A 14,929-nucleotide genomic window follows, 5' to 3' on the forward strand; every position below is an offset into this window, starting at 1 on the left:
CTCGTCAACTTCCTGTTCTGGGGCAGGGGACCGGCAGAGCTAACTTGCTGCCTGCACCTGGGGCGGACTGCCCCCTACCGCCCTGCCTGTTCTTTCCTGTTGCTATAAAAGATATTAACACCTAATTAATAAATTATGGCAATTTCAAATTCCATATATAAAATATTTTAAAATTTTTATTTCCATTGAAAAACCTGTTTTCTGTTTTGTATTTTTTTAATATTCATCTGTTATATCCCCTTTATATAGGAATACCTTAAATGTTTAAACCTTGTTGACCTGTTGCCCGAGTCTTAACCTATGTTAATCACAAAACATTCTTGCCATCTAATTCAATAATTCAGTCGGGCTCAACTTGGAATTTGCCACCATGATTTACAGAATAGGTGAACTAATGCAAACAACTTCTATTTCATCATTGCCTGGCTGAAAATACTTTAAAATTGTAAATGTATCTTAATTTAAGATGTCAGATATAAGGTGTCCACTATCAATATCGTACAGCTGTTAGTGTGAAGTGAAACAAGATGATGTGTTTCAAAGTTGAAAAGAGTGACAAATTTGAACAGCAATGAAGAGACGTGAAGAACCGACCCAAGAAGAAGAGTAATGGAAGTGGAAAGGGATGATGGGATGATGGTAAATCAAATGAAGGGACAGATGAAAGAGAAGGTGAGGGAACTGAAGAGGGTTGAGGAAGAGTGGTCAGAGGTGTAACTTTCCTATCTGTTTTGTATAGGCAACTAGCAGTGGTGGGGGTTGGCCAATGAGTGTCTGGCTGACCCCTGACCTCCAGCCTTTCGTCGGTGGGACTTATTTTCCACGAGAGGATACGATGTACAAGGTCGGGTTTCGGACCATTCTTCTCCGTATTGCAAATCAGGTGTAGTATGAGTTTTCTTGTTGGCTCTGGGGTTCTCTTTCTAGTAGAAGAAGTGGGCAACAGCGTTTGGATATTCTCCCCTATTTTAGAAGTGAGTTTTTGTGGCCTGAGATAATGAATCCCTTAAAATTCTAGGGTGACACAGAAACCCGTTAATGATATGACTAGGGGTTTAATAGAATTGCCATTAGGGGTTAATTGCTTAACCCAGATTTGCTGAAATAAGACATCAGTCTTTTGAGTTCAACTTATAGTTGTTACCAAACGTAAGGCAACATTCTTTTGTAATCTTCATCAGTTTGCTTCAGATTTAAGTCCTGTAAGATTTACATGGGAATGAGATTATGACGGTAATCAAATAGGTTTAATGAAAGAATTTGAACAGGATGGCTGAAATTACGAACCATTACGAATTCTGGATGGAGTGGAGGATGGAAACCTGAGTGCAACAAAAATACTTATCCTCCATGCCAAATCAGTCCAGATGAGTTTCTGTACTAGGCCATTTGTCTGCACCATCTGCTGGAGCCAGAGAAATACCACTTATCTGGACTGGTCCGGCAGGACCCAAGGAAAGGAAATTATCACGCAGAGGGAATGGTGCCAAAAAAAGGGGACATAAGGCAGTTGGTTCATTAGATAAACAACAACTAAAAGTGGGGTTATAACTGATGGGTTTGGAATTAGAGGACAGTCTCTAGGCTCTGTGGTTGGAAACCAAATTGTGATGCTATTCAGATAAGACTTCCAGTATTTATTTATAAGTGGTCCCTGCGAGTAAAAGATTGTCATTTCAATTGGATTCAGATAGACTTGGCAGCTGTGACCTTGTCTTTTTCCAGTGGAAACAGAACAGAAACGCCCTTCAAGATAGCAGTGAGCGGATTCTGACAGCCCTGCAGTCCACTTCAAGGATCCATGCCAGACCGAGTGAGGCACCTCCGTCTTGTCAGGAGGTGATGTCTAAATGTTTCCAACAACTGGAAGGCCTGTTTGATGAAGAATATGGTGGCTTTTCGGAGGGTCCGAAGTTCCCCACCCCAGGTCTGTGTCTCGGAACGCTTGCTGTCCTGTGGGGAATAGTGTCTCCATTTTTGCACTTGCATTTCAGTATCTGCTCTAGGTTTGCACTGAAGGAGCTGTTTGAGCTGTTTCTCTTTCCTTGTGTTTTAGTGAAGCTTCGCTTCCTCTTTGCCTTCTGGGCTGTGAAGCGGGCATCCTCTGAGGGTGTCCAGGCATTGCAAATGGCTATGCATACATTGAGGATGATGGGATTTGGAGGAATTCATGACCATGTTGCTCAGGTAAGAACATTTATACCAGTCTGAATGTGTTGATATTAAATATCCGTGGGTGCCCCACTTCACTGAACTATTGTATATAAACTGCACTTATAAGGAAAGAATATGGCACGAGATAGAGCAATACCCGTCTAACCTGCCTTTTCTCCAGCCTTTTCCAGGTTAGTTCAAACCTGACCTGATCTATCGAAGGATCCTCTGCAGTAAGCCCAGGCTTTCATTGTATTCCCCTCCACTACCTCCACTGGAAGCCTGTTGCATGCCGCCATCATCTCTTGTGTGACAAAATAATTTTTATGTTACGTCTTTCCTCCTTTAGAGGCAAGATTCTATATATGGTGCTCAAAATTGGGCACACACCCAATTTGCATACAGAACTTGGTTAATGAGCCATTTAGCTCTAATTGGGTGCTAACAACTAGTCATTGGTGTTAATTGGCAAAATTTTGGATTTATATGTACATATTGCAAAGCGCTATTCCAAAAAGATGTGAGTGTAAATCCTTTAGTGTGCAACTGAGAAGGGGTGTGGTCATGGGAGGGACATGGGCAGGTTAGGGGCGTTCACTAGAGCTGCGCGCAGTATTATGGAATTTGAGGAATCTGCGTCTGATTCATGCTCAGGCACAGATCCTGGAGGTATGCGCTATTCTGTAAACAGCACCCGACTTGGAGCACCATCTATAGAATAGTGACTGCCCAAAGCACTGTACAATATAATGTGTAAAACAATGAAATCATACAAATGCTGTCAAACCATATTTTCGTTATTTAGGGGTTATCTTTTTTTACTCTTCTCTTTCCTTTTTCACTTTTCGACAGTTGAGGGCATTCACCATCTTTTTGACCACAATAAGTGTCACTCACTTATCCTCTCATTCTTTACCTCTTGGCTGGATTATTGCAAATGTCATCTACGTGGGTTTACCACGTACTACTTGAAAAAAATTACAAACCATCCAAAACACAGCTGTCAAACTATTGTGTAAGGCCTGTCGTACTGACCACTCAACTCCATTGTTAATAAAACATCACTGGCTTCCAGTTTGAATACTGCATCACCTCAAAATCACACTGTTAACTGTCAAGGCTTTCAGGGTGGGCTCCTCCGATTATTTATCCCGTCTTACTCCTATTCACCAGCTAGGGTACTTCGCTGTCTTAATGATCACCAATTAGTTCTTCCCGGTCTCAAGCGTGCATTTTTAGAATCTGCCCGACACTGTGCTTTTTTTCTTCCTTGCCCCTTTTGTCTGGAATAATCTGTCTCTCCCCCTCTCTCTCTCTTTGGAGTGATTTATCCTTTAAAAGATTTAAAACCAACCTAAAAATGTGGCTTTTCAGGAAAGCCTTTGGGGATACAGTATGACTGGACCCTCTGGCTAGAGGTATTTCCTATTCCTTTTACCTCACTTTGTGTGATTGTATTACTTTCCTATCATCAATGATCATTTCCCCTTTCTTTCTGTTATTTTAGTATGTACCCTGTTCTATTCCACCCTGCTGGCTAGAGCCGTTTAGCCAGCACAAATAAATACAAATATTATCTTCAAAAGCCATCAGTGACTATTCAAAGCCTTTATCCAGATAAATGGCTTAGCTGGTGCTGACTGTGCATGTTCAGTGACACTATCCCGCGGGAGGTGGTGGAAATGAAAACAGTAACAGAATTCAAACACGCGTGGGATAAACATAAAGGAATCCTGTTCAGAAGGAATGGATCCTAAGGAGCTTAGCCAAGATTGGGTGCAGAACCGGTGGCGGCAGACTTATACGGTCTGTGCCCTGAAGAGGACAGGTACAAATCAAAGTAGGGTATACACAAAAAGTAGAACATATTAGTTTATCTTGGTGGTAGGAAGCGGGACTGGTGGTTGGGAGGCGGGGATAGTGCTGGACAGACTTGTACGGTCTGTGCCAGAGTCGGGGTTGGGAGGCAGGGCTGCGGAGGTGAGGATAGTGCTGGGCAGACTTATACGGTCTGTGCCTGTGCCAGAGCCGGTGGTTGGGAGGTGGGGCTGGTGGTTGGGAGGCAGGGATAGTGCTGGGCAGACTTATACGGTCTGTGCCCTGAAGAGGACAGGTACAAATCAAAGTAGGGTATACACAAAAAGTAGAACATATTAGTTTATCTTGGTGGTAGGAAGCGGGACTGGTGGTTGGGAGGCGGGGATAGTGCTGGACAGACTTGTACGGTCTGTGCCAGAGCCGGGGTTGGGAGGCAGGGCTGCGGAGGTGAGGATAGTGCTGGGCAGACTTATACGGTCTGTGCCTGTGCCAGAGCCGGTGGTTGGGAGGTGGGGCTGGTGGTTGGGAGGCGGGGCAGACTTATACGGTCTGTGCCCTGAAGAGCATAGGTACAAATCAAAGTAGGGTATACACAAAAAGCAGCAAATATGAGTTATCTTGTTGGGCAGACTGGATGGACCGTGCAGGTCTTTTTCTGCCGTCATCTACTATGTTACTATGTGTTGGAGTGGTGTGAGGGCAGAGCTGGAAGTTACCTGGGATTGGTCATTTTCAAATCATTATGTGGATAACTCCCTGGTTAAAGCTGGGACAGAAAAATTGCTGTCTTTATCTAGTTAGCTATCTGGATAGCGGTGGCTGCTGTACCCAGATATTCAGTACCATCCACTGTCTGGATGGAGAGTATCTGGCACTTAAGGCAAATGCCAACCACAAAGTTTAAATATTGCATGTCTGTAAAGCATTTCTAAGATCTGAACAAACTAATGATTTGTTTGGCAGAGTATTCCAGAATGAGGGAACTACAACCAAATAAGTGCTCTCCCTCATACCCTCCAACATGGTGTTTGATGATCCAGTGAACCATTATTCTAGAACTTTCCACTGAGAAATGCTTATATTGAATTATTTATACTTTTGGAGTTATTTGAATATCTCTGTTGTATGGGATTCTCTGTAAAGTTTTTAAAAAATCTTTTTATTGTGTTGTTTACATTGAATTGTGTTATATTTTATTATTATTCATGCTTAATTGTGCCCTGTTTAGAAGTGTGTTTTGATTGGTAGGCTATTAGGACGAAATTCAGTAAATGGTGGCCAAATTTAAGTGCTGAAAAAAATGCGCTGCTCTATAAACGGTGCTTCGAGTTGGACACCGTTTATAGAATAGCATGTCCTTGAGATCTGCGCTCAGCTTTTTAGGTGTGAGGATTTACAGCAAAATGGAGGTGTAGCCTAGTGGTTAGTGCAGCTGGCTTTGATCCTGGTGAACTGGGTTTGATTCCCATTGCAGCTCCATGTGACTCTGGGCAAGTCACTTAGGGCCACTTATACGAAGCGGGCCCAGCGTGCACCATTTCCAGTATTGCAAAAAATATTTCAGTTTTTGTATCACCATTGTGTATCCAGCAGTAATCGGCACTGCCTGGTTATTACCGGGTTAGCGCTGGAGCCCTTACCGCCACCTCAGTGGGTGGCAGTAAGTGCTCCCCCCCAAAATGGCTGTGCGGCAAGTGCTTCACTTGCCGCACGGCCATTTCTTGAAAAAACCCCCCCCAAAGACCTGTCTTTTACCCGCTGCGGTAAAAGGGGGCCTCGATGCGCGTCAAAAACACACGCCGACGCCAGCGTAGGCCCCCTTTTGCCACAGCTTCATAAAAGGACCCCTTAACCCTCCATTGCCCCAGGTACAAAATAAGCACTTGTATGTAAAATGTAAACTGCTTTGATTGTAACCACAGAAAGGTGGTGTATCAAGTCCCATCCCCCAACTGAATCCTGCTGTAAATCCCCACACTTAAACTAGGCGTGGATCCCCCTGAATTCTATAATACTGCTCGCATCTTTAGTGAACGCCCATGCCCCCTTTTCAGTCGCATGCCAAAACAATTTACACACCCATCTTTATAGATGTTCGTATACATCCAAATAGTTGCCAGTTAGCACCAATAATTGTTTGTGCCCAATTATTGGTGCTAAAGCTCCTTACTGGATCAGTTTTAATCACCGTTTATAGAATCCCCCTGCGCGTGCTTTTAAATAAATAATGATACATTTATTGTTTGTTCTCTTAATTTACGTTTTTATGATTATCTTAATGGCTGTTGTGATTTTATATGTGCTGTACTGGCGTCGTTGCAAGCTTCATGGATGGGTGAAGAAAAATGAAAGGAATAAATGCATAACTGAGAATTTATGTGAAACTGAGTGAGTTTTCTTATTTATGAAAGACAACAAGACTTTATTGGACTGAAGCAGACCTAGGAAGGAAAGCTGCTGTGCAAATGACTCTGCCAGAGTCAGTAGTCCTGCTCTGCAACATCCATTGTTTTCCCAGTATTGAGCAATAGATCTGCAGCAATCCCCTGCGCTGTCAAAACTACCCAGCTCTCGGTGTCATCTCAGTTCTGTCCTGAAGCAGCTTCTGTTAGCACAGTACTGATCTCCTCCCCCCAGTACATGCCAGTGCTATACCACTGCAGGCTCTGGTAGCACAGTACTGAACTCCCCCCCCCCCCCCCCCTCCCGTACATGGAGTTGCCTAGTGGTCTTGCAATCCAGAGGTGGCCGGTTCAAATCCCACTGCTGCTCCTTGTGATCTTGGGCAAGTCACTTAACCCTCCATTGCCTCAGGTACAAACGTAGATTGCGAGCCCTCCTGGGACAGAGAAATAAATATCCAGTGTACCTGAATGTAACTCGCCTTGAGCTACTGAAAAAGGTGTGAGCAAAATCCAAATAAATAAATATGTGAGAATCTACATGGAATGTTGCTAGTGGAGGAGTAGCCTAGTGGTTAGTGCAATGGAACATAGAATGTTGCTACTATTTGAGATTCTACATGGAATGTTAATGTTGCTATTCCACTAGTAACATTCCATGTAGAAGCCTGCCCTTTTGCAGCTGCGCAGGCTTCTGTTTCTGTGAGTCTGACGTCCTGCACGTACGTGCAGGACGTCAGACTCACAGAAACAGAAGCCTGCGCGGCCACATTGCTGATCTGCAAGGGCTGACTTCTACATGGAATGTTGCTAGTGGAGGAGTGGCCTAGTGGTTAGAGCACTGGTCTTTCAATCCAGAGGTGGCCGGTTCAAATCCCACTGCTGCTCCTTGTGACTCTGGGCAAGTCACTTAACCCTCCATTGCCTCAGGTACAAACGTAGATTGTGAGCCTTCCTGGGACAGAGAAATAAATATCCAGTGTACCTGAATGTAATTTACCTTAAGCTACTACTCCAAAAAGGTGTGAGCAAAATCTAAATAAATTAATAAATGGCAGTGCTGTACCTCTGTTATTATATATGCGACTCAAGTCTGCTTCAGATAAGGAATACAAAGAGTAGTAGACCAGTCTCACTCAAATATCCAGCTAGTGTGTTAAGGGGAAAGTTTCATACTGTCACAGGGATATAATGCGATTTACACCAACAATGTGGGTGAAGCCCTTTTCGTGACTGTTATAATCACAGACAAAACCCCCTTCCTTCCAAATGTGTTGCTTCTTGGGTAGCTGCAGACCTAATCTACTAGGTCTATGGCCCAAATGAGGAAGAGGTCTAGTAGATTAGGTCTGCAACTACCCAAGATCCTTTGACAAAGTTTCAGCGAAACAGGGACCTGTCAGGGTCCAGTGAGTTGACGGATCATTAAGATAAGTGACCGCTTCATGCCTGCCATTTTCAGCACAATTATGTATCAAAAACAGTGAAAATTTGTAAAAAAAAATATTTAAACACTGACATTATATGAGCACATGCTTATAGAAGCAACACGTTTGGAAGGAAGGGGGTTTTGTCTGTGATTATAACAGTCACAAAAAGTGCTTCACCCACATTGTGGGTGTAAATTGCATTGTATCCCTGTGACAGTATGAGACCTTTCCCCTTAACACACTAGCTGTATATTTGAGTGAGATTGGTCTAGTGCTGTACCTCAGCAGTCTGTGCAAATCCCTAACTGGTAACCAGTATTCTTCAGTTAATAGAAACTACCAAACATATTTCTCTCAGATCCCAGTCTTCCAAAGATAAAAAAAAAAGTGAGTTCTCAGAGTTCCCAGCAGCTCCTCAGAATATGCTGTGATTTCATTTCTACAACATTTGCCACTTGGACCTGATTTCAGAGCAAAGTGGCGTTTCATTCTCTCTCTCTCTCTCTCTCTGCAGGGTTTTCATCGTTACTCTACAGATCAAACGTGGCATGTGCCACACTTTGAGAAGATGCTGTATGACCAAGGACAGTTGGCAGTGGTGTATGCAGAAGCATTCCAGGTACTTCGCAGTCCCTGGGCACTTACTGTGGGCAAAGCCAGTACAGCTTGGGTGGAGATTGGCAGGGGAACTTCGGCGGGCAACTGAAGGTTGGTATGAGAATTTAGGTCACGGATGGTGATTGCAAGGCCTGTTGGTGGGTAGAGATTTTTATGAGAATTTGGGCTCTGGGGGAGATTACTGTGGAGGTTTGGGGTGGAGACCAAGATTACTGTGGGGGTTTAGGGTGTGGGCAAAGCTTGTATTTTAGAATTTGGTGGCAGAGCAAGATTCCCTCTTAGCAAAGCCCATTTGACCCCACCCAGTGATATTGTAGAGGTGCAGGTGGGACAAAGGGGCTTCTCTCACATGACCGATACAAAGTATCTGAGCCACGTTTTGCCTCTTTCAGCTAATTTATATTATTTAATTCGCCTTTTTTTTTGTTGAATTGTCTTTAAAACAGATTTCTGGGGATGAATTCTTTGCAGATGTTGCTCGAGACATTCTGTGCTACGTCTCTCGGGATCTCAGCGACAAGGTAAAGTCATCAGTCGAGGTTGAGCATCATCATAGGTGACATGTCTAGTGTCTGCAAGAGAAAGGTTTCCTGCCATAGCCCTGATACTGACATAGTTCTCCTTCCCCCTCTCTATGATCCTCTGCCGGCTGGGATAGAGGTAGCTCTGTAGCATAATGAACTCGTGTTTCTGGTATCTCTTGGTGGTAGTATCAATATTGCTTTTTATACACAGTGAAGTTTGCTGCTGCCTTATTTTACCCCCCTGCCCCCAAGCACAGGGTAATTGCCTGAGTGGTACTGGTTCCGTCTTGTTCTGCATAGGAACCAGCTCTGTGGGGATGTTGGGTTCTTGAGCACTCCCATTATTGAGCAAACTGTGCCCAGGGAAGAGTATTTTGAGTTGAATTTAGCATCCCCAGTTGCTTTGAAGAGTTGGGCTGGAGGGTGGGAGGTGGGGATAGTGCTGGGCAGACTTATACGGTCTGTGCCAGAGCCGGTGGTTGGGAGGCAGGGCTGGTGGTTGGGAGGCGAGGATAGTGCTGGGCAGACTTATACGGTCTGTGCCAGAGCCGGTGGTGGGAGGCGGGACTGGAGGTTGGGAGGCAGGGATAGTGCTGGGCAGACTTATATGGTCTGTGCCAGAGCCGGTGGTTGGGAGGCAGGGATAGTGCTGGGCAGACTTATACGGTCTGTGCCCTGAAGAGCACAGGTACAAATCAAAGTAGGGTATACACAAAAAGTAGCACACATGAGTTGTCTTGTTGGGCAGACTGGAGGGACCGTGCAGGTCTTTTTTCTGCCGTCATCTACTGTGTTACTGTATGTTACTATGTGTCAACTCTGTTAACTAGAGCATCTGAGCTTCACATGTGGGGTTTGTTCTCGTGTGCATCCCTTTGTTGGGTTTCTGTCCAGTTCCTCCAATACTTTATACCCTTCTGTACCCCATTCCTTGGAGAAGGCCGTACCCCCCATGCCACATAGCAGTATCCTGATGTATTCTCTTAATTTCTAGTCCAGATGGTGCTTCCTGTACGGAGCTGGTGTTAAATCTACTGGGGCCCAGGGCAGAGTGTAATGGGGGCCCCAAAGTTTAGCGTTAGATAGTTTGAGGCCCCCTGTAACAAAGGGGCCCAGGGTAATTGCCCTGTTTGCCCCCCTAACGCCAGCCCTGTTCTGCAGGATGAATTCATTCAGGCTGTCCATATGCTTTTTTTCTATTCCCAGTATTGCTGATTTCTAGATTTTGATTGGTAGCACTTCTGTCTAGCATCCAGTCTCCTATCTCTCCAACTTTGCTGCACTCACCAGGAAAGTCTTTGTTTTCAGTCAAACAGAGAAGCAAACCAGGAGCAGTGATCAGTAGATGAACCTGGCACAAACAGCTCAGGATGAACAATCGGCAGACGAAAGGACATACTGCAGTGGCATACTAAGGGGGGGGCAGTGGGGGCGGTCCGCCCTGGGTGCACGCCGCTGGGGGGGTGCCGCGCGCCGGTCAGCGTTGTTCGTTTCCATGCTCCCTCTGCCCCAGAACAGGAAGTAACCTGTTCCGGGGCAGAGGGAGCATGGAAACGAACGACGCTGACCGGCGCGCGGCACCCCCTCCCCCCAACGGTGTGCACCCGGGGTGGGGGGGTGTCCTTTCGCCAGGGGGGGGGGGGTTGCGCTGCACGGGGGGGCAGGGCGCATCGGCGATCCGCCCCGGGTGTCAGTGCCCCTAGGAACGCCACTGACGTACTGTCATACTAGTATGGTACACCAAAGATGATTTATTGGATAAACATAGACCCGATGCAGCCATGTTTCGGCAGTTGCCTGCATTGAGGGTATAATTTCAGCTTTGCGTAAGGACAGACTTAATGTCTTAGTTGAATAGACAACAAGATCTCAGATTTAAAAGTAAATTGGCAATGACTCAGTGGGCAGCATCAGGCGTGTGTTCTTTTGTTCACCGATTGTTCATCCTGGACTATTTATGGGTCTTTGTTTTCAGAAAACAGGGGACTCCTGAGGCTCCTGATGTAAACTTTTGTGCTGGAGAAGAGAATTCTGATTATCAGTGGCATAGCGAGATCTACTATTTTGGGTGGTCCCAGAGTTAACTTGGGTTGGCCCTTCCAAACCACCCCTTTTAGCTCATCATTTCCTCTTTCCTTCCCAACCCTCCACCCCCACAGACTGGCATCTGCCCCCCTTCTGAATCCCTCCATCCCTCCCCGGTGTACTTCAGAGGCATTCTTGCAGCCGCAGTGATTCATCTTCGCAGCAGGCTTCCCTCTGCCGCGTCTACCAGTGAAGAAACAGGAAATGATGTCAGCGAGGGCAGGATGCAGCAGAGGGAAGCCCGTGGGGGCCGGTGCAGGCCGTGAAGATTAATCGCTGTGGCTGCCGGGACACTTCTGAGGTACACCGAGGAGGGACGGGGGGATTCATTGAGGGGGAGATGCTGGGCCGCTGTCAGAAGAGAGGGAGAAAGGAGAGTAAAGACGCTGCTGCTGGGTGGGCCTGAGCCAAGTACTGGTGGATCTGTGCCCACCTGGTAGCTACGCCACTGCTGGTTATGGTTCTGTTGCTGCTTCTAGAGCTGCTTGGAGTAACTGCAGTAGCGCAGTCTCTGACGGTGTGGTGAGGTCTTTAGCAGTTGCATTTCCAGCTGTATTTGTGACTCACAGAGCGGAGGATTTTACACAGCGGAGGATGCAGATTCCTATCCAACAACACAGTCAAAGCAGAAGAAGGAGGGGGCGTTTTGTGTTTGGACAGCGGAGGAAATCCAGCAACTGCTCCCTGAACCTGTTACTGAGGCCCTGGAGAAGACAACCATGGCAGAAATCTTCAAGTATCACTATGGAGTGAGGGAGGATGGGAATGTGGCTCAGATTCAGGTGAGATGGGCTATAGACAAACGTCTCTTTTGCCAGTTTAAAGTTCAGATTTCTTCTTATTTTTCAAGCTACTCCCTGAGATAATTTGGGCCAAGCCTATTTAGAGAGCAATCCTGTAATAACATTCCTAGTAGAGGGACACTTATATGGCATCTATTTTGTAAAGAAAAGTAAATGCCTACTCTCATTTATAACCGTGACTAATGTGACGCCTATGCACTAACAAACTTATGTTCGAAAAATTTTTTTTTTGTTTTTTTCGAAGACCTCAGTTCAACGGAGAGGTGGAGCTGTATATTTTCTCGGCTGCCGCTCTTCCTGTCTTCACCGGTCTTCTCTATTTTATGTTTTGCTATCTTTCAAAAACTGGTTTAGATTTCTTCAATATGTCTATCTTTGTGTCATATTTTACTTCTTTAAAGTTAGTACTGTGTGGTTCACTTATTGGAGGGTATTTTCTGCGGGGAATCTCATTCGACATGGCGTCATGTTTCGCCCAATGGCTTTTTCAAGAATTGTCCCCTGAAAAAAATGCATCATGTTAGATGAATTCAAGTAATATCGTTCCCTGTATACATTATCTTTGCCTGTATTTTTACCGTAAAATAATGCTGCCATTTATAGACTGCTGGCATAACAGGAGAAATACACACCTATAGCTACTACTACTACTACTATTTAGCATTTCTATAGCGCTACAAGGCGTACGCAGCGCTGCACAAACATAGAAGAAAGACAGTCCCTGCTCAAAGAGCTATGTAATAAAAGTGAGCCAAGTATAGGACAATCAAGCCATTGTGACATCACTGATGAGGTTGGCTCTTATTGGTGGCCTGAGGCATTATGACATCACAATATTAGCTCTGGTTACAAGAGACTACTAACCTACTATTTATCACTTCTATAGCACTACAAGGCGTACGCAGCGCTGCACAAACATAGAAGAAAGACAGTCCCTGCTCAAAGAGCTTACAATCTAATAGACAAATACTCTATGGGGTAGATGCAGTAAGTGGTGCCCAAAGTTAGGTGCTGGGATGTTTTGCGCTAAGCACAAATTCCATAAAGACAGTTCTAGCTTAAGTCATTTTCACGCTTGGCAAAGGCTGGTCTAAATGCTTGCGCCAAACTACTGTTAGGCGTAGAAATGGAAGTATTCTATAAATTCTTGGAACGCCCATGCCCCTCCCTTGGTCACGCCCCCTGTGGATCCTATTCTATAGCTGGGCGTATGCATTCTCAAATACTCACTATCACATTTAGAGGGGCATAATCGAAAGGGGTGCCCAAGTTTTCCTGAGGACGTCCCAGCGAAAGGGCGGGGAAACCCGTATTATTGAAACAAGATGGGCGTCCATCTTTTGTTTTGATAATACCGTCGGGGACGCCCAAATCGCGAAATTTAGGTCGACCTTAGAGATGGCCGTCCCTGATTTTCGGCGATAATGGAAACCGAGGACGCCCATCTCAGAAACAACCAAATCCAAGCCCTTTGGTCGTGGGAGGAGCCAGCATTCGTAGTGCACTGGTCCCCTTGACATGCCAAGACACCAATCGGGCACCCTAGGGGGCACTGCAGTGGACTTCAAAAATTGCTCCCAGGTGCATAGCTCCCTTATTTTGTGTGCTGAGCCCCCCAAAACCCACTCCCCACAACTGTACACCACTACCTTAGCCCTTATGGGTGAAAGGGGGGCACCTACATGTGGGTACAGTGGGTTTGTGGTGGGTTTTGAAGGGCTCACATTTACCACCACAAGTATAACAGGTAGGGGGGGAGGATGGGCCTGGGTCTGCCTGCCTGAAGTGCACTGCACCCTCTAAAACTGCTCCAGGGACCTGCATACTGCTGTCTTGGAGCTGGGTATGATATTTGAGGCTGGCATAAAGGCTGGAAAAAATATTTTTAAAACATTTTTTGAGGGTGGGAGGGGGTTAGTGACCACTGGGGGAGTAAGGGGAGGTCATCCCCGATTCCCTCCGGTGGTCATCTGGTCATTTAGGGCACATTTTTGTGGCTTGGTTGTAAGAAAAAAAGGACCAGGTAAAGTCGTCCAAGTGTTTGTCAGGGACGCCCTTCTTTTTTCCATTATCGGTCGAGGACGCCCATGTGTTTGGCACGCCCCAGTCCCTCCTTCACTACGCCTCCGACACGCCTCTGTGAACTTTGGTTGTCCCCGCGATGGAAAGCAGTTGAGGACGTCCAAAATCGGCTTTCGATTATACCGATTTGGCCGACCCTGTGAGAAGGACGCCCATCTTGCGATTTGTGTCGAACGATGGGCGCCTTTCTCTTTCGAAAATAAGCCTGATAGGCTCCTTTTTATAGAATGGCGTTTAGCCAGAATATTGGCATTTATTCATTTATTTACAGATCTTTGATATACTGCCAAGTCGTACAAGGGTACAGCCAGGCGGTTCACATACAAAATGTAAAGTTAGAAAGGAAATTTACACTCTTCATAAAAAGGAATGGAAGGGAAAGAAATATGGAGAGGGAATGAGGGGAGGAGTAACCCCCCCCCCCCCCACAAAGAACCCCAGGAGGATGTGAGGAAAAGGGCAAAAACAGTCACTGCAACTGGTTTATCAGAGCAAGTTAATCAAATGTAAGATGCAGATATAAGTGCAAACATGCCAGTATTCTAGTCGTTTACATGCTGGTTTCCACTTTATAGAATTATTCCCCCAGAGGGTAATAACTGAGCACTTACTCCCGGATTCTATATAGCACGGCTAGAGACCTGCGTGTAACAATGCGCATAATTTAACAAGTTTAACAAGGTAATGAGCGCTGATAACAGCACTTAAGCAATAATGAGTAGTAATTGGCACTGATTAGAATTTAGGCGCGCAACTCGCTAAGCGTATTCTGTAATGATATGCGCTGAACTTCTAACGTGCTTAGGCAAAAAGGGGCATGGTTTGGGCGGGGTAATGAGCATTTCATGGGCGTTCCAAAATTTAGGCACCTAGTTATAGAATATGGCCCTAGAATATAGTTATAGAATATCTATGCGCCAAGATTTATGCCATGTTTTCATTGGTGTAAATGAATGTGTGTAGATTTAGGTGCCAATTGTAGAATATGCTTGATTTTTTAGGTGCCATATATA

The 14,929-nt window shown here is 45.5% G+C and overlaps 1 protein-coding gene across 2 annotated transcripts in view; it reads left to right on the forward strand.

Moving 5' to 3' along the window:
* The window catches only part of SPATA20 (spermatogenesis associated 20), a 97,869-nt gene that overhangs the window by 16,041 nt on the left and 66,899 nt on the right, over positions 1-14,929 (forward strand). For both annotated transcript variants that reach the window (XM_030208358.1, XM_030208359.1), the window contains exons 5-10: positions 740-883; positions 1,726-1,927; positions 2,057-2,187; positions 8,319-8,423; positions 8,869-8,943; positions 11,601-11,813. In XM_030208358.1, the coding sequence (XP_030064218.1) occupies positions 740-883; positions 1,726-1,927; positions 2,057-2,187; positions 8,319-8,423; positions 8,869-8,943; positions 11,601-11,813 (870 nt within the window). The remainder of the gene's footprint in view (positions 1-739; positions 884-1,725; positions 1,928-2,056; positions 2,188-8,318; positions 8,424-8,868; positions 8,944-11,600; positions 11,814-14,929) is intronic.

The sequence above is a fragment of the Microcaecilia unicolor genome, chromosome 6 (genome assembly GCF_901765095.1).
Source record: "Microcaecilia unicolor chromosome 6, aMicUni1.1, whole genome shotgun sequence".
Lineage (NCBI taxonomy): Eukaryota > Metazoa > Chordata > Amphibia > Gymnophiona > Siphonopidae > Microcaecilia > Microcaecilia unicolor.